At 42.6% G+C, this 21,026-nt stretch overlaps 1 protein-coding gene across 26 annotated transcripts in view; it reads right to left on the reverse strand.

Annotated features, from left to right (window-relative positions):
- The window catches only part of foxp1b (forkhead box P1b), a 232,673-nt gene that overhangs the window by 98,846 nt on the left and 112,801 nt on the right, over positions 1 to 21,026 (reverse strand). For 20 of the 26 annotated variants that reach the window (XM_090206154.1, XM_090206153.1, XM_090206144.1 and 17 more), the window contains one exon: positions 11,990 to 12,156. The exons of 4 other annotated variants lie outside the window; for them this stretch is intronic. In XM_090206154.1, coding sequence (XP_090062280.1) covers positions 11,990 to 12,145 — 156 coding nt within the window. In that variant the 5' untranslated portion in view covers positions 12,146 to 12,156. Of the gene's footprint in view, positions 1 to 11,989; positions 12,157 to 12,568; positions 12,676 to 21,026 lie in introns of those variants that run through there. 2 more of the 26 variants (XM_090206148.1, XM_090206143.1) reach the window with 2 other exon arrangements.

A 21,026-nucleotide genomic window follows, 5' to 3' on the forward strand; every position in this document is an offset into this window, starting at 1 on the left:
ATTTGATTTTACACTGAACAAAAATATAAATGCAAGATTTCAAAGATTTTACTGAGTTACAGATCATATAAGGAAATCAGTCAATTGAAATAAATTCATTAGGCCAGAATCTATGGTTTTCACATGACTGGGAATACAAATATGCAACTGTTGTTCACAGATTCCTTTAAAAAACGTAGGGGAATGGAATACCAGAATACCAGTATCTGGTGTGACCACCATGTGCCTCATGCAGTGCGACACATCTCCTTTGCATAGAGTTTATCAGGCTGTTATTTGTGGCCTATGGAATGTTGTCCCACTCCTCTTCAATGGCTGTGCAAAGTTGCTGGCTATTGTCGGGAACTGGAACACGCTGTCGTAGCATCCCAAACATGCTCAATGTGTGACATGTTGGGTGAGTATGAAGTTCATGGAAAAACTGGGTCATTTTCAGCTTTTTCATGCTGAAACATGAGGTGATGTGGGTGGATGAATGGCACGACAGTGGGCCTGAGGACCTCTTCACGGTATCTCTGTGCATTCTAATTGCCATCGATAAAATGCAATTGAGTTTGTTGTCCATAGCTTATGCCTGTCCATACCATAGCCACACCGCCACCATGGGGCACTCTGTTCACAACGTTGACATCAGCAACATTTCTGGCAACAGCTATGGTGGGCAATCCTGCAGTCAGCATGCCAATTGAACGCTACCTCAAAACTTGAGACATCTGTGGCATTGTGTTGTGTGACAAAACTGCACATTTTAGAGTGGCCTTTTATTGTCCCCAGCACAAGGTGCACCTTGGTAATGATTATGCTGTTTAATCAGCTTCTTGATATTCCACACCTGTCAGGTGGATGGATTATCTTGGCAAAGGAGAAATGCTCACTAACAGGGATGTAAACAAATTTGTGTACAACATTTTAGAGAAATAAGCTTTTTGTGCATATGGAACATTTCTGGGATCTTTTATTTCAGCTCAGGAAACATGGGATCAACAGTTTACGTATTGCGTATTCTATTTTTTTTCAGTATAGATTTCAGTCATTTGTCATATTTGTCCTTTCATGATAACAAAGGGAAAAAATGGTTAAAGAAATAATTATTGTTCATGTCTCATTGTATATTCACTACTCATAACCTGCCTCCATGCTAACCCTGAGAAACATGGTCTCCCTATCACCACTAACGGCCTCTACGTTAGAGATCCTAACGACCTGCGTGAAGAGACCAAGGTCAGTAATTCATATATCTCCACTAGAGCACTGCATAGTGACTTAATGAAGCCGACATATCTGTGCCTCTCTTTTTATGGTCTATCCTACAGAGGCCATTTCCCAGCTAGTTAGTACACCATAAGCATTAGGATCACAGCAACTGATGCTAGTGAGACCGTGTTAGTGGTGTAACAGGTTTACAAAATAAATAATGATTTCCCAAACCCTCTGCACACACAACATTACCAACCAAAAGTTACAAATCCTCTGTGCTCACTGCTCTGTTCTTTGACAGAGAGAATTGATGGTTAGGGACGAGGCAAATAAAATGGGTGAGGGAGATAAGAGAAAAAAAAATTGCCATTTGCAATGGTGGACTTACCATTAGGCAGAAGAGGCAATTGCATCAGGCCTCACATCATCAAGGGGCCTCGTGAGCTGGTCATATATATTTTTTTAAACTATTACAGTAATCTTTTTTATATTTACAGTACCAGTCAAAAGTTTGAAGTTCTACAATGTAGAAATAGTAAAAATAAAGAAAAACCCTTGAATGAGTAGGTGTGTCCAAATTTTTGACTGGTACTGTATATAATTTCTCCGATTGAGGGCCCCGCATATTCCGCTCGAGGCATCCCCAACCCAGCCCACCCCGACAAATGACCCGCTGTCATGGGCTGCTCAGCTCATCGCTCTCATTCTGTCTTACTTCAGCAAGTTGGTTCAGCAACTGCAAAATCTGCAGGAAGCTTCAAAGTTACAATGGAAATAGTTGGAAGGGGGATTTGCCTGGCCACTGTGCCCAGGTTAATGAGGCCACATTGCTGACAAAAAAAGGCCCCCAAAAAAGTAAATAAATCCATACAGCTGAATAATAATTCAGAATATAGATCAAAACTTTATTTCCATACATATACAAATATTTTTCTCAGAATAGTAGAAACAAGTGTCATTAATCACCCACGGAATGGTTCATTATAATGGACTATTCCACCCTGACAGAGTTACCGTGCATTGTTTCACACGATATGATAGCAAACATGACTTTCATTGAAATTAACTTGCAGCAATGAGGCGCTTTCAGAACGGGGCAGAGAAAAAAAAAAAAAAAAACATTTTCACAGAAAAATTGAATCTTAAAGCATTTCTTTAGTAAAAGGACAGGTGCTGTTGATAATACTGCCTTTGTTGTCGAGGCAGGGGCCATGTACAGTATGTGTAGCACATGTATCTGCTGCTGTCTGGTTAAAAAGAGTATGGCATGTCATACTCCTTTTGGCCAGACAGCATCAGATACATGAGCTACATATAGAAAGACAGAGGGGCGCCGTTTCCCTCACTCGGATGCTTTCTTCGGTGAGATCGTTTCAACCACTTGGAAGCTGGAAATATTTTTGGATGAACGTGCAAAGGTAATCTACTTTCTGCAGTGATTTGTTTAACAAACAGATGAAAACATGACCGGTTGTGTTCATGATTGTGTTCATGGCACATACATTTTTATTGTCAAATTACATGTCTACATGTCATAAAACCCCTAAAAAGAAATACATTGTAGACCCATGGGGGAGGGGGCTCAGACTGGCCTCTGTCTCAAGCCTCCAAATCACTAAGTCTGCCCCTGACCGTTTGGTACCATCAGGCAGCTAACCCATTTAGAGGCATTTTGAGCCCTTTAAGAAACAGGCGGCAGGCACATTCTTCACAAGTTGCTCTGGGGAGCAATATCACAAGCTTGCGTGTTGCTAACAGATGCCTGGCAAGAGTAAACAGGCGTTTTGCTGCCATCACTTTGCTCCCCTCCAGACTCCAGCTCTTCTCTTCCCTCTCTGTCACCCAGCATGCCCAGTTTCAGATCTGGGGTCTGACGGCGTGAATGAACATTGACGTCTGTTTTCCACAGTGTGGCGCGTAGATTATTAATAAAATATAAAAAGCCAGTTTGACTACACCGCTTTTGCATTAGCAGGCTAGTACCTCCATTGGTAATCCATCCCGCCAACCCCAATACACACACACACACACACACACACACACACACACACACACACACACACACGCACTCACGCACATACACACACACATACACCCTATGTATCTGTGTACTGTTGTGGCCTCTGAAGCCCAAATAGATGCTTTAATCTGAGGCAAATGCAGTTGCAAGGATTAGGGCTTTATTGAAACAAATAAGTGTTTTAATGGGAGAAAGATCCAGTTTCAATTTCAATAGCTCGTTTAACCCTTATCTGCCAAATTCCTTAGGGCCCCTTCTATGTTAATGGTTTCTACATTGCACTTGCATTGGGGGTGTTAACAAGCACAGCCTATTAATATTAATTACCCATACGTTTTCTGTGTAGGAAATACTTTCTTGATACATATTTACTCTAACTTTATCCCTAATAAATTGGGTCAAATTGGCCATCCTAAAAGACTAGTTTCTCCAAAAAAGGCATTATTATTCAACTAGATGTAAACATTCCATTCCACTGAATAGTTTTTTTGTTTAAAGAGTGTTTTGACAATGGCTATTAAAACCAGCCATGTTTGGGCTTGTACTTTCCCAACCCAAGCCTCCTGAGGCACTGTTAAAATGGTTCCTTATTTACAAAACTAAACACACAATCTGCTCAACAAAAACAGACCAATACCAGTGTGTGTGTGTGTGTGCGCGCGTGCGTGTGTGTGTGTGTTGGTGTGTGAGCATACGTGTGTGTGTGTGTGTGCGATCGGGAGGCTTAGAGATGGGTTTGTGAGTATTACTTTAAATAAAACATCATCGATGCATTTAGTCAAAACCCTAGTCAGTTCAGCCCTCCTAATAAGCCATCTAATAATGAACCAACACAGACGTGTTTCCCTGTCTGACTCTCCACACTAGCTGCTTCAGACATCTACACAGAAGTTTACAGTTTCCCTCTTCAGCACTAACGCACAGATACAGCCATCATCCGGGTGCCCCACAATGAGAGCCACTTCAGGCTTCCTAATGATCCCAGCATACACACCCATAATTTACATAGAAAGCAGTGGCCACACTGACCCAACATTACACACTAGATGCATTTAGTGGAATAGGTCGAGATCTTCAAGTTCCTCGGTGTCCACATCACTAAGGAATTAACATGGTCCACACACACCAACAGTCATGAAGTAGGCACGACAACACCTCTTCCCCCTCAGGAGGATGAAAAGATTTGGCATGGGCCCTCACATCTTGACTGGCTGCATCCCTGCTTGGTATGGCAACTGCTTCGCATCCGACCGCAAGGCGCTGCAGTGGCTAGTGCGTATGGCCCAGTACATCACTTGGGCCGAGCTCCCTACCATCCAGGACATCTATACAAGCGGTGTCAGAGAGGAAGGCCCTAATAATGTTCAAAGAGTCCAGCCAATCTGGAAGCGAAAGAAACGCACACCTGTTTAGGCAAGGTGCTGGCTAGCGGAGTAGAACACTTAAAAAATAAAAGAGTCCAGCCACCCAAGTCATTGACTGTCTCTCTACTACCTCACAGCCAAGCTGTACCGATGCACCAAGTCCGGAACCAACAGGACCCTGAACAGCTTCTATCCCCAAGCCATAAGACTGCTAAATACACTACATGATCAAAAGTATGTGGACACTGATCGTTGAACATCTCATTCCAAAATCATGGGCATTAATATGGAGTTGGTCCCCCCTTTGCTGCTATTTGCTGCCTCCACTCTTCTGGGAAGGCTTTCCACTAGATGCTGCAGGGAATTGCTTCCATTCAGTCACAAGAGCTTTAATGAGGTCGGGCACTGATGTTGGGCGATTAGGCCTCGCTCACAGTCGTCGTTCCAATTCATCCTAAAGCTGTTCGATGAGGTTGAGGTCAGGGCTCTTTGTCCTGGCCAGTCAAATTCTTCCACACCAATCTTGACAAACCATTTCTGTATGGACCTTGCTTTGTGCATGGAGGCATTGTCATGCTGAATCAGGAAAGGGCCTTCCCCAAACTATAGCTACAAAGCTGGAAGCACAGAATCGTCTAGAATTGATCACACAATATAGCGTTAGGATTTAATTTCACTGGAACTATGGGGTTTAGCTCAAACCATGAAAAACAGCCCCAGACCATTATTCCTCTTCCACCAAACTTTACAGTTGGCACTATGCACGGGGGCTGGTAGCGTTCCCTTGGCATCCGCCAAACCCAGATTCGTTCTGTCGGACACCCAGATGGTGAAGCGTGATTCAACACTCCAGAGAACGCATTTCTACTGCTCCAGAGTCCAATGGCTGCGAGCTTTACACCACTCCAGCCGACGCTTAGCATTGCTTGATCTTAGGCTTGTGTGTGGCTGCTCGACCATGGAAACTCCTTTAATGAAGCCCCTGACGAACAGTTATTGTGCTGACGTTGCTTCCAGAGGCAGTTTGGAACTCGGTAGTGAGTGTTGCAACCGAGGACAGACAATTTTTACGCACTATGTGCTTCAGCACTTGGCTGTCCCGTTCTCTGAGCTTGTGTGGCCTACCACTTTGCGGCTGAGCCGTTGTTGCTCCTAGACGTTTACACTTCACCGTTACATCATCCTGATATATACGGGATACAAAACAATACACCTTCCACTACAAATCTGTCATTCTGCCCCTGAACAGGCAGTTAACCCACTGTTCCTAGGCCATCATTGAAAATTAGAATTTGTTCTTAACTGACTTGCCTAGTTAAATAAAGGTAAAATAAAAAAATAAAAAAAAAATTAAACATTACACCCCATCCTGACCGTTTGACCTGAAATCCATTATCCCTGTGTTTCATGTGGCCAGGGTTATCTACAGTATAGTATGGAGCGACTTACCTTGCAGCGTTGTAGGCTTGTTGGGGCATGAGGGAAGTTAAGAGTCTCTCTTGATGACATCATTGTCAAACAACTCCTCAGATCCCCCCCATTTGCCCAAATGAACCAGCCCCGGGGAGGGTGTGTAAACAGGATGTCAACCCATGGATCAGTCAACTATTTTAAACTTAGGGGTTTGGTATGGTATGCAAACATGCAACCTGTGCTGCATCTCTCGCTGCTGCTGATCGTCTCACGGGCTGAAAGGACACGCTTAAGGTACACTTAACAAAATGGATGATTTCATGAGCTTGCCATTTTGGTGCTGCTAATGTGTTTACCTCCAAAACTCAGGAAGAAAACTCAACAAGACATGACAAAAGGCTTCAGAAGTTATACTGGGATAGACTAAACAGATCTCTCTTCCCTGGGAGAAAAATATATTGCATGTAACAATTAACTAGACTCAAAAAGCAATATGGTTCAATTGCGGAAGGCTTAGGAATCGACAAAAACAGTGATGAAGTTTTCTTGTGACACATGGCGTGTTTTTTTCTAATTATCTTTTCCAATTTCTACATACAAGCACATTACTGTTCAATTTTCACCTCCATCAGTATGATTATTAATCAGATCACACATCAATTGCCAGAACCACCCAAGAAATTCAGCCTGTAATAAAACTGTCATCTGCTCCACTATAAAGACAGATGCTGTGAGTTGTGTGATAACATAATTAAACTGTTCTGGGAGGGATTCCATACAATTATTCAAATTGGAAGAGCACTATCGTTTTACCAACAAAGCAATTTAGGGCAATATGCAGTGTCATAACACTGATGTTATCCGTTCTCCCAGATTTCCAATAAGTTGGAGCCTCTACCGTCCCCAGCCCGATCTGACAATATGAACAGTTTACAAGCAGATACCTGAGAGCACTGAGAGATGAAGGAAAGACAATCCACAGCATTACACAGGTGGCTGCGAGTGACACAGAAACAGAGCAGTGTGTATCCTTTTAACATGATCCTCTCTGAGATGAGGAGGGGTGTGTGTGTGTGCACTTGTGTGTGTGGCATGCATATTTGTCATTGACTGAAACCCTCAGGAAGCAAACACACAATGAGAGAATAATGCGTCATAGCCTTTGGACACCAACCACACAGAGAAACCAGCCCTTTATCACACCTATTGGTAATGCAGTACTGAGCAGATATACTGCTGTCAGAAAACAAAAAGCTGAATTGCTGAATTTAATTGAATTAAAATGTGTGGTGATAACGAGTGTTTTTTACTTGTAGTAAAGAGGGGTGGTTCTGTTCCACTGAACTCCACAGTCAAGTGGACGCAATCAGCAGCCAGCGGTCCAGCAGCATGAGAGCTGCTCTGAGCTCACCTCTGACCTGATGATTTTAACCTTTCTGATCTAAATGCCAGTTAGTCTGACCACTAGTCTGCTCTACTGACCAGGACACAGGCCTCAGCAGCCCTGGCCCTGATACAATGTACTGTACTGGGCTGTACTGGGCCTGGTTGTCTACTCTACAGTACAGGGTTGGCAACGTGGGAGAAAGTCACGTGAGTCTTCTTATCACTTAGCAAGTTCAGTGATGATAGACACACAGACAGACAGACAACCAAGGCTGTGCTGAGCAGTGTGTGTGTGTGGGTGTGTGTGTGTGTGTGTGTGTGTGTGTGTGTGTGTGTGTGTGTGTGTGTGTGTATCTCTCTCTCTCTTCCACCATGTCGAGAGGGATCTTGTTATAGTTTATATTATGCAAACAGCTAACCTGTGTCTGCGGCTCCATGTGAAGAGCCAAAGTGTTGCTCTCCAGACAGTACTGATGGCCCTGCTCCAACACAGAAGAGAAATTAAAGAAGGGAAAAAGTTGGTTTGCCTTATCTTGCGATTTGTGACAAAGATTTAGAGAACTTGTCTGACAAAGAAGCCTGGATCGATATTTCTGCTGTAAAGAAAAAGCAATGATTCATCTGGCTGTTGTTCTTTTTCTGATGATATTGTTGGCGTGTACACTGAGTGTACAAAACATTATGAACACCTGCTCTTTTCATGACATAGACTGACCAGGTCAATCCAGGTCAAAGATATGATCCCTTATTGATGTCACATGTTAAATCCACTTCAATCAGTGCAGATAAAGGGGAGGAGACAGGTTAAATAAGGATTGTTAAGCATTGAAACAATTGGGACATGGATTGTGTATGTGTGCCATTCAGAGGGTGAAGGGCAAGACAAAGGATTGAAGTGCCTTTGAACAGGGTATGGTAGTAGGTGCCAGGTTCACCGGTTTGTGTCAAGAACTGCAACGCTGCTGGGTTTTTCACGCTCAACAGTTTCCCATGTGTATCAAGAATGGTCCACCACCCAATGGACATCCAGCCAACTTGACACAACTTTGGGAAGCATTGGAGTAAACATGGTCCAGCATCCCTGTGCGACACCTTGTAGAGTCCATGCACTGATGAATCGAGGCTGTTCTGAGAGCAAAAGGTGGGGCAACTCAATATTCTGAATGTTTTGTACACTCAGTGTATTTTCTAGAGAAGCCAGATTTTTGGAGGCCACAGTCTGCGTTGTTTAATATTTCCACCACATGTTTATGTAAGGCCTTTAAGCTTGCCAGATAACGTAATTTTCCTCATGATCATCTTTTCCTGCAACGTTTATTGAAGCCTGCAGCTCAGGAGGTGTCTGTTCCTAGTGCTGAGGGTAAAAGTGTGTTCAATATTAGGAAGGTGTTCTTAATGTTTTGTACACTCAATGTATTTTCTATCACTGAGGAACGATGATATTTGAGGAATCTCTCAAACTTCATTAAAAGGACACCTCTAAGAGACAGGATATTAATATTTAATACTCCACAGTTATATCAGCTGAATCCAATTTCTAGCAGAGGAATCGGTTGCTTGCATAAACATGTGCAAGATTACGAATGCAATGCCTAAATCAACCATAAATCACAATCAACAACAGTACATGTAGTAACTTGAATGTGCAGGAGTCAACAGCAGCCTACAGCATCTAACAGTTCACTATGACTGCCTGCTTGTCGATGTGGTTGGCTGCATCTGGTCTAATCTGTGACTGCTCCTTTGGACATCGGAACTTCCTCTTGCAAAATCAATAACAACAAAACAAACGGAAAACCCACAAATGTTTAGCTATTGCAAAAACACAGCCCCTTTTTAAAAATATATTTGTCTTTATGATGTCTATAATCTTCACTTCCTCATTAAAGGGATTTCTGAAAACCACAACTTCTGCTCCATCAGCAAAAAAGTTGAGAGAAAACATAAAAGAAAGGAGTCATATAGAGAAAATATAGGGTGCAAACCTTCTGTTTGGTTGACACAACAATACACTATATTTATCCACCAAATGGGAACATTTCTGGTCAAACATTAAATGTGTCTATACAGTGAATGACCAATAATGGGAAACCACTTCGATTGGAGATTTAGGTAAGCCAGCAGAGCATCTTGTTTCTGCAGAGGTATTACAGCCCAGTATTTGACTTACTAATAGAGATGTTTAGAGCAAGCTTATGGTCCACTTCCCCCAAATCTGACTGGTCTACAAGATGAATTCCTCTGTCAGAATCAAGATGATCAAACAGATTACAATTATTGTATCCCCTATCTTTATTAATGAGCACTGTCTTTCACAGTTATGTTCCCTAATAAGAATAAATGGTATACCACCACCAGGTTTGTTGTTCACCCTGACTCAGGGGTGAACAAAAAAATCTAGATTGATTTCTGCATCACCAAAATGGAAATGGTGTCTTGGATGTTTCTCAGATTAGCCCACATATCTGTCAAGTTACCCCCATATTAGCACAACCAGCAAATAAAACGTAAAAGACAGACTGCAAAATGCCACAAAAGTAAAAGTTATCAAGTAATTGAGCGAAGATCTTAATGCCCATGGGACAATTAACATGGTTCATGATGCATGAATGAAAATCCTGGGTTAGCCTAATGGGAGAATAAAAACACAGGCGCATTCCCCCAGAACTCTCCACTGGTAAGTACCCTATCAAAGGAGAACGTCAGGAGCGGAGAATGAGACATCTCGTCCTTCATCCCGAACCATGCACCATTTATCACACAGAACAATTAATCCATCCGACTCTCTCTCTCCATCATAAACCGTATGGTACGCCACAGAAATTAACCATGGGCTTTCTTTGTTCAAAGGGACAAACAGAAAGAAAAATATCTACGATTTATTGAAATGAATAGGAAAATATTCTACAGGACTAAATTCACAAGTAATGTTTTTATTTCTACATTATTTTCCTAAATGACTGATCTGGGAGAATCATTATCCCATCCATATGACCAGAGAACAGAGACCAGTGTCGGACAGTTGGCTCTTTTCCTCGAGTGAAGGATTTTCTCTCTCTCTATCCTTGGTGTCAAGTGTGCATCCATGCCACATTTCCCTGCTCTCTCTCTCCCTCTCGTCTGCCTCACATTCATCAAAGTTGTAACCCCTGTTGTCTTTGCACAGCAAATCAGAATGCGCCCCTGGCAAAGAATGAAGGAAAAGTCAACAGGAATTAAGTTTCAGTGCAACTGTTTACTCAACTGTGGCCCGCAGTTATTGAAATTGTATCCATGGTTTTGTGCGACTACTGCAGTAATGAATTCAGTATGTCTGTGATTTTCTCACTGACGACATGTTAATGTTGAGCTGGAGAAAATAAGGGAGACGGCTAGAACAGCAGTGATGGAGGGGAGAGGAGGGAGGGACAGCCATGTGGAGTAGACCACCTATAGGTCTAACAAGTAAAGGATGTTTGCAGAAACATCTTTATTTGTCTACTTTTTCTATTATTGCTGAAGGAATTATTGTAAATTGTGCATTTGCAACTTTGCTGGTGTTAATGTTACTGACTTGCAACAAATCACAAACCTGTGATTTCTTGGGCTATTACTCACTATGTGCTGTACGTGTTCACAAGCTGATTGCTTCAAACAAATGACTTCAAACGAATTACTGTTATTTTTGTTGTGACAAAATGCATGTTTCATCATTGTTCTTTACCTCATACAGATGTTGATAGATATACTGTGACAACAGGCAGCAACAAAAGAGGCTGTGCATCATGACTAAACTGCTCTTGACAACAACCCCAGTCATTCTTCAATGCCAAGACACCATGAGACACAGTGATCTTTTCAATGCTGTTTCCTTAAACACGCTGTCGTGTGGCACACATAACACTGACACCAACAGAAAGAGCTTGTCTGTTTCCCTCAAGTCTCAGATGCTGAAAATGTTTTGGGCTTCACTAATAATAAATCTACCGCCATTCTATGGGCCTCATTGGTCGGACACAGAGGAGTGTGGCATTAGTTGCGAGTGTGAGGCGTGTTTACAATGAGCTAAGGGAAAATACTGTCAGCCCATTGCATAGCACAGCACTCCAACTGTCCGAGAATCGTGTGGCACCTATACACTTAAAATATGTTGACCTACCTCAACAAATAATTCACCAAAATGCAGAAGCTGCATAATACACTAAACATGTCCGCATCCAAACACACAATCATTGAGCGCACTACCCTCTCTTTAAACCTTCAAAACGCTCTCCAATATACATAAATAATAATCATGTGTTTATGTACTTGATGTACTTTGGGTCGGGATTAAATATTAACAGGCACTTTAGAGGGGATAGGGACTGCTGTTGCCATGGGAATAATCCACTCATTTTGACATTATTTTCATTAGGCCAATGTTGATACAGTCCCAAAAGGTTTTGCATGTCAGCAATCAAGTTGTGAAGATATAAGACTTTCAAAAAGCAAATAGTAACTTGATTGCTGACATGCAAAACATTTTTAGGACTGTAACAACAGTGAAATAATGAAACAAATACCAAAAGATCGTTTTTGAGGGGATTATTCCTTTCATTAAGACAGGTGTGAAGAGAGGAACCTAGTTGACCTGCTGCTGCTGGAGATGGATCAGTTCAGCTGCCATGACGTCCACTGACGTGGCGCTCTTGGGCCTCGCGTCCCTGGACCCGTCCTCCACGCTCGCTGCTCTGTTCTGACTGGCTGGACCATTGCTTGTCGCCTCGGTCCCAGATTCTTGCATCATGACTTAAAAACCTGAGACATCAGGGAGTAGGAGAAACAGCTGTTAAAACAAGACACAGTACAGGGGATACAGTATGTTCTAACCTGGGCCAAACTGGAAACGTGTCATTTCCTTCCCACATGAGTTCACTTCTATAACAGGTTTTTCTATTGGTTCATTCCTGACTGTTTCTTGTTTGTTTGTTTGTTTGCACTGTATTCATAGACTCTCCTTCCACTGGGTGATGAACTAGTCTTTTGCTTTGTCTTTCCGGACTAGATACTTGCAGATGACATGTCCATACTGGGCTGGAGGAAGGAGCATGGATCAGGTTCTGTTAGTGTTCTGCTTCACGGCTGTGTGGAAAGCAGGGGATAAAAACACACATCTGAGAGAAACCTAACCTCAGTGAGGCAAAGCAATGGAGTCCAAGAAAACACTCACCCTCACAAACAAAACACTTTCTATGGAAATGGATATATTTACTCCCAGAAGAACCACGCAGAATGGCTTTTTAATGGGAAACAGGTCCAACGGGTGGGCGTGCCTGCCTGCCAAAGGATCATGAGAAATATCCATTTTAAAACACTCAAATCCTATACGGTGCTCAATTAATACCATCATATGAGTCTATACCAAAAACCTTTTCTGTTGTTACTTCATTTTAAAGGAGAATGTGCTGTATACAAATGGTTACATATGCTCTATAATTGCATGTAATTCTATAATCCAACTCAAATAAAACAAATATTCAGCCGTAGATTTTTTTGAATTTTCAAGTCCTTATTGTTTCTAATTTTGATGATGCACAAGCCAGACAGACATCCCCTCACCCCCCAGCCCAACTCCCTCCCCTCGCTCCTGGGATAAGTATGAACTGAATGACACTGATGCTTATCTGGGTCTGCATTCCTGCAATCAGTGGTGAGATTTACATCTTTTGTGTTGGTCACAAGCCTGGTGCGGCGGGAGGCGCGTCTAGTTGCCCAACTCCAGAGCAGTTAATGAAGCTGACCAAGTCAGACAGAAGTAAATTAACTTGGCTGATTAATGATTTATACAAAGTAGAATAAATGCCCTTAAAACATTGGGCCTCGTCATGAAAGATGGTGGAAATGAGACTAAATGCAGATTTAAAATGTTGTGTTTAAGCCGTGTTATAGGGAGGCCAGTACGAGTTAATGTGTGCTCAACAGAGGGGCTGAGTCTCCTGAGATGCCAATCTAAACAAGAGACACCCTATATGGATGAGTTCAGAGACCTGGTCGTGCGGTGCCAGGACAACAACCTCTCCCTCAAAGTGATCAAGACAAAGGAGATGATTGTGGACTACAGGAAAAAGAGGCCCGAGCACGCCCCCATTCTCATCGACGGGGCTGCAGTAGAGCAGGTTGAGAGCTTCAAGTTCCTTAGTGTCCACATCACCAACAAACTAACATGGTCCAAGCACACCAAGACAGTCATGAAGAGGGCACTACAAAACCTATTCCCCCTGAGGAGACTGAAAATATTTGGCATGGGTCCTCAGATCCTCAAAAGGTTCTACAGCTGCACCATCGAGAGCATCCTGACTGGTTGCATCACTGCCTGGTATGGCAACTGCTCGGCCTCCAACCGCAAGGCACTACAGAGGGTAGTGCGAACGACCCAGACCATCACTGGGGCCAAGCTTCCTGCCATCCAGGACCTCTATACCAGGCGGTGTCAGAGGAAGGCCCTAAAAATTGTCAAAGACTCCAGCCACCATAGTCAAAGACTGTTCTCTCTGCTACCGCACAGCAAGCGGTACCGGAGCCCCAAGTCTAGGTCCAAGAGGCTTCTAAACATCTTCTACCCGCAAGCCATAAGACTCCTGAACACCTAATCAAATGGCTACCCAGACTATTGGCTACCCCTCTTTTTACACCGCTTACACCCTGGTGTGTTCCTTGTTCTTCATGATGCTCTCTGCGCTTTTAACGGACCTCTGAGACTATCACAGTGCAGGTGCATTTATACGGAGACTTGATTACACACAGGTGGATTGTATTTATCATCATTAGTCATTTAGGTCAACATTGGATCATTCAGAGATCCTAACTGAACTTCTAGAGAGAGTTTGCTGCACTGAAAGTAAAGGGGCTGAATAATTTTGCACGCCCAATTTTTCAGTTTTTGCTTTGTTAAAAAAGTTTTAAATATCCAATAAATGTCGTTCCACTTCATGATTGTGTCCCACTTGTTGTTGATTCTTCACAAAAAAATACAGTTTTATATCTTTATGTTTGAAGCCTGAAATGTGGCAAAAGGTCGCAAAGTTCAAGGGGGCCGAATACTTTCGCAAGGCACTGTATAATATTTGACTAAAACATAATAATTTCAAACCTTGCTTACATTTGTATCCGATCACATATATCTCTTTATTATGCATGGGATTCAAATATTTCCTAAATTAAAATCACTTGGAGCTGATTTACTGGTGTCTCTAGTCTTATGTCCAACAATGAAAATGCTCTTCTCGCAAGCAGAACATCCTAGTGAGTCCTCATTAGATAATGTTGTCAGTATTGTTTCAGTTGTACGTCAGCCGCCCCCTCACCTCAACTGTTGTGTATGCTATTTCCCCGATGGCTGAGCAGGCTCTTTTGAAGCTTCAGCCTGCCTTTATTGCCCTACAGAGGGCCTTTTTTGAACTGAAGTTAGTGCTTAATGCCTTTTAAAATCAAACATGTTGATTTCCCATTCACATAGAAATGTATCGAATGATGTATGCTACGTACACTGAACAAAAATATAAACGCAACATGCAACAATTTCAAAGATTTTACTGAGTTACAGTTCATATAAGGAAATCAGTAAATTTAAATACATTCATTAGGCCCTAATCTATGGATTTCACATGACTGGGAATACAGATATGTATACAGATACATTAAAAAAAAGGTAGGGGTGTGGATCGGAAAAACAGCCAGTATCTGGTGTGACCACCATTTGTCTCATGCAGTGTGACAAATCTTCTTCACATAGCGTTGATCAGGCTGTTGATTGTGGCCTGTGTAATGTTGTCCCACTCTTCAATGGCTGTGTGAAGATGCTGGATATTGGCGAGAACTGGAACACGCTGTCGGACATGTCTGGTGAGTATGCAGGCCATAGAAGAACTGGAACATTTTCAGCTTCCAGGAATTGTGTACAGATCCTTGCGACATGATGCCGTGCATTGTCATGCTGAAACATGAGATGATGGAGGCGGATGAATGACAAGACAATGGGCCTCAGGATCTCGTCACGGTATCTCTGTGCATTTAAATTGCCATCAATAAAACGCAATTGTGTTCATTGTCAATAGCTTATGCCTGCCCATAGCATAATTCCACCGCCACCACAACATTGACATCAGCAAACCGCTCGCCCACACGACGCAATACACGCTGTCTGCCATCTGCCCGGTACAGTTGAAAACTGGATTAATCCGTGAACAGCACACCTCTCCAGTGTGCCAGTGGCCATTGATGGTGAATATTTTCCCAATGAAGTTGGTTATGATGCCGAACTGCAGTCAGGTCCAGACCTTGGTGAGGACGACGAGCACACAGATGAGCTTCCCTGAGACGGTTTGTGCCAAAATTCTTTAGTTGTGCAAACTCAGTTTCATTAGCTGTCCGGCTGGCTGGTCTCAGACGATTCTGTAGGTGAAGAAGCTGAATGTGCAGGTCCTGGGCTGGCGTGGTTAAACTGGTCTGCGGTTGGTCGTACTGTCAAATTATCTAAAATTACATTGGAGGCGGTTTATGGCAAATAAATTAACATTCAATTCTCTGGCAACAGCTCTGGTGGACATTCCTGCAGTCCGCATGCCGATTGCACGCTCTCTCAAAAGACATCTGTGGCATTGTTTTGTGACAAACTGCACATTTTAGAGTGGCCTTTTATTGTCCCTAGCACAGGGTGAACCTGTGTAATGATCATGCTGTTTATTCAGCTGCTCTATATGCTAAACCTGTCAGATGGATGGATTATCTTGGCAAATGAGAAATGCTAACTAACAAGGATTTAAACAAATTTGTGCACAACATTTGAGAGAAATAACTTTTTGTCCATATGGAACAATTCTGGGATCGTTTATTTCAGCTCATGAAACATGGGACCAACACTTCACATGTTGCGTTTATATTCATGTTCAGTATAATTCGGATGTGTTCCCGCGTATAAATATCTGAAAATGTGGATTGACGATAGGCTTTCATTCAAAATACATGTTGATGAGTTAGTTATGAAGTTATTAATTTAAATGGACGTCTTGTACAGGAATATGCCTTACGTTAAATAGCAGAAAACAAATCATTTTGTCTACATTGATTCCGATCTTACAATAAGGCGATATCATTTATATGAATGCAGCTGCCACTGTATTGAAACCACTGGATGCTGTGTATAGCATTACGCTTCATTATGGGCGATGGGTTCAGCACACATCAATGTACTCTATATGAGAAAGTAGGCTGGCCCTCTTTGAAGTCTCGCAGATCTATGCATGATGCTCTTTTTGTCTATAAAGTCCTCTTACGTAAACTATCACCGTACATCACTTCTCTGGTAACCTACAGAAATACAAGCTATCAGACACAATCTCAGGAATGGTTAACTCTAGAGGTCCTTCAATTTGGGGCGGCAGGGCAGCCTAGTGGTTAGGACTTGTAACCGGAAGGTTGCAAGTTCAAACCCCCGAGCTGACAAGGTACAAATCTGTCGTTCTGCCCCTGAACAGGCAGATAACCCACTGTTCCTAGGCCGTCATTGAAAATAAGAATTTGTTCTTAACTGACTTGCCTAGTTAAATAAAGGTAAAAAATAAATAAATAAATAAAAATCTCAACAGTTAAGTAAATCTACCTTTTGCTACCTTGCTTGTGGAATTGTCTACAGAATTCACTGAAATTCAATGGTGCATCTAAAGCAGTTCAGACGGCTATGTGAGGACCATTTTAAGGAAGAATGTGTTTGTTTTTTACGGTTCTATGATTGATCTTGTCATTTATTTTAGATTTTACTTCATTGTGATGTTTTTTGTGCTTCCATATATTTTGTATGTAAGTAACTAGGCCTATGTTTTTTTTTTACTGGAAATGAGAATGTATTCTCAGTCCACTCACCTGGTTAAATAAATAATAAATAAATCTCATTCTGAGCCCCTGCCTCTCTGCCTGCAGGCTATGGGCTGTCGGGCCCAAGCTACAGACTGTTGGGCCCAGGCTATGGGCTGATGGGCCCAGGCTATGGGCTGTGTTCTCTGGGTTCTGGGCTCTGGCCTCAAGCCTCCAGTTCAGCCCACTCTCTCTCCTTCTCTCCAGACAGATGTTGACCCGGCTGACCCCTTCAGTCTGGCACAGCCTCCCTCCATAACGGGATTTTGTAAACAAGGAGTGAGCAAGAGGAATACTGTGGGATGGAAGAGAGAGAGTCAGCCACAACTACAAGAGTCAGCTGGCTGCTCAGCTCAGGTCAGCTCAGCTCATACAAACTCCCCTTCCTTCTGAGACACCAATTAGAAACACATTCTTAGGCCAAATGAAATGTGATTTGAAATAAACCACATGCTGACGCTATTCACCCCCACTTCTTTTTCAAATAAAATACATTTTTCCACATGTAAAAAAATGGACTGAGTCTGATTTTTTCTCTCTAAAACTACATAAAAGGGGAAAGTAATGCCTATTATGCATGCACTGTCATTCCATGCAAAATGTTCGTAATTATAACGGAAAGGCATACATTTACAAATGCAAGGCATCTCCAAAAGTAATCAAGAGAATGAGCCGCGGGGCTATTTTAATGTATGCAAAACTTGTGACCCACAATGATGGAAAGTAAGGCGCACATGCTTGGAACCGGCACTGATGAGGGACGGCTAAAATTAACACCCAATTAATTTTCGAATTGACAAACAAATGAAACCCATAAATCTACTTTCTCATTAATTTTACTGCAGAATAATTCAAAGCTGCAGAAAAAAGAGAAATAAAGAAAATGTAAAATGTGCATTAAATATCACCCAGATAGGAATGAGCCTTATTGGAAAGTTATCTAGTGACAACTATGTTAATCTGAGCTGCACTGAGGCAGAGACACAGCAACTTCATGTGGGCTATCAGGCACAGCCAACTAGTCTACCACGTGACAGGGCCCCTCGTTCATTTATCTACTCATTTATGTTCAGTTTGCTCAGAGGATACATTTATCTGTGATGATGACTCAAATAGCTTGCAGTTAAACATTTTTTTTTAATTCATCCATTTATACAACAATGCATATTGAGGGGGAATCATCAGTCAAGTGTCTCGCTAAAGGTACTATACTTAGCAGGGCTGGAAAATACACATTCATGCAAGCACCCACAAATGCACAAACACAGACACAAACAGCCATACACACATACACACACAAATAAACACACACACATATTCAAACAGAAATGAGGGGGAGGTTCATGAGAAACAGGCCTGGTTGTTTATGAGGCATGTCAGCCCTAAATATAAAAAGAAAAACAACAAAAACAAAGAACCCTAAATAATGAACATTCCATGAGGTAACAGAGGTCCACAAAACAGATGCTATGCTTCTCTGTTGATCCTCAGACGTCTGTTCTTCTAAAGAGGGTGGGGGTTGCAGGGGTCTGGTTGCAAAACACAACAAGTGTTTGGAACAAACAGTGGATCATAAAAAAAGGTCCGATTTTCTGTTTGGTGATGGTTTTGTTTGTCTAATAAGGGGAGTACAGTCCAAACACAGTCACATGCAACTCCTACCTGACGAGACGGGTTCAGAGCACGGCAGGGCACCAAGGACTAATCAAGCCTATCGTTCCACTCAATAGAACTCTAAAAGCCCCTTGTCATGGCAGCCTGGAATTGAAGAGCTCAACAATTCAGTCAACAATCCCAGGTAGGGTCGGCCTGCACAGCTGTGGTGTGGCCTTTCTCCATGTTTTACTTTTCACTAATGCTCATGACAGTAAACCCTTTATGGCCACCTGTTCCGGTCTGCATAGTTATCACATAGCTCCAGTTTACACAAGCACATAACAGAAGCACACAACACAAGCACAACATTGTTGGGGAGGAGATAAAGACACAGACAAAGGAGATGACAACGGGAGAGATTCACTCCGATGCTGCCTGTTTAGGTTGGCTTGGTTGCGAAACGAGACAACATAAAGAGGTTGTACCAAGGTGGTGCAACACCATAACGCTTCACCTGGAAGGGGTTTACAAGGTTTGGAGAGTTTTGTGTTCAGCTATATTTTGGCTCGACAAACATGAGAGAAAATCTCTTTTTTTCACCGTGTTTACAGATGGCTGAACGAACATTTGTTCAACAATCCACAGTCAATCCTCTCATAATACAAAATAAACTATTAAAAGAACTGAACCCCTATACTGGCATGTGCAGAACAGAACAGAAAGTCTGAATTGGGCTGGGCCCCTGAACCCTCCCGCAGTCATAGAACAGCCAGTGTCCTGCCCTCCCTCCCTCCCTTCCTCCCTCCCTTCCTCCCTCCCTCCCTCATCACCTTGGTCTTTACCTGTCACGCCCTGACCTTAGAGATCCTTTTTATGTCTCTATTTTGGTTTGGTCAGGACGTGAGTTGGGGTGGGCATTTTATGTTTTGTGTTTCTCTGATTTTCTATGTTTTGGCCGGGTATGGTTCTCAATCAGGGACAGCTGTTTCTCGTTGTCTCTGATTGGGTACCATACATAGGTACCCTTTTTCCCCTGTGTTTGTGGGAGGTTAACTTTGTTTGATGGCACATAGCATTAAGCTTCACGGTTTGTTTTGGATTGTTTTGTCGGAGTCATTTCTTAAATAAAGTCAAATGTACACTCACCACTCTGCACCTTGGTTCTCATCCTTCAACAGCCGTGACATTACCTTAATGTAGCCTAGACCTCCATAATCCAGAACCACACACATCCCTCAGAAGTAGTTGCCACAATATCTGGACTCGCTTGGCACTCAACAAAGAATCCCTCGCCCTTCTCTTCTCCGAGAAGGTAAATTGACAGTATTGATGACATTCCGCCAACGGAGACTTCACAGTGAGACCAAACAAGCACTAATCTCACCAGCCACTTCAACAAAAAGTTGCAGATAAACAAAGTCGTAGATAAGCAAAGCGTATCTCAAGACTACTATGACAACATTGTAGGAACAGGCCTCCCCTCTCTCCCTCCTCACCCCTTTTTCACAGACACACAGAAGCTTTTTAAAAGTTCCTTCCAGACCTTATAAGGGTTAACCAACCACTCACTCACACCAGCAAACAAAGTTGCTATTTGCTTATGAACTGATTTCTGCCATGGCTACAGTAAACAGGGGTTTTTGTTTATGAACAAACACATCACCTTTGCCGGACCAATTTAACATTAACCAGGTGGAATAATCAACAGATTTCATAGGTGACACTCATGGCAGACCTAATGTAAACAGGCTCTGGGAGAAGAAAGGGGCAAGGCTTAGGGAATCATTGTCGATGCAAAGGCAGAGCCAGCTAGAATAAACAGCTGGGGGAAACTCAAGACAAACAGTCATTCTCCTGACATTTGAAGAAGCATTAAGGTGGTGTGTTACAGCTGCTAGCCTGGCGGCCATCATGAACGTGAACAAAGAGGGGGTGGACGGGGGTGGGGAGGGTGTGGTGGGCTGGTGAAGAGGGTCTCATCAGAATTGAGGGAAAACACTGTGGTTGAGACACAACACTTTGACAACAGACAAAATATAGAGCGTCTTCAAAAACACCACAGCAAGGAACTTGTAAAACATGTTAAACATTTACTTGCTTCAATTATTCAGTAACTAGGGCTTGGCAACAACAAAGGACGTCTGAGGGTTCCTGAATCTGTTCCTAAAAACATCAGGACAGGT

The sequence above is a fragment of the Oncorhynchus mykiss genome, chromosome 17, assembly GCF_057628025.1.
Source record: "Oncorhynchus mykiss isolate SJ-2025 chromosome 17, ASM5762802v1, whole genome shotgun sequence".
NCBI classification, from domain to species: Eukaryota; Metazoa; Chordata; class Actinopteri; order Salmoniformes; family Salmonidae; genus Oncorhynchus; species Oncorhynchus mykiss.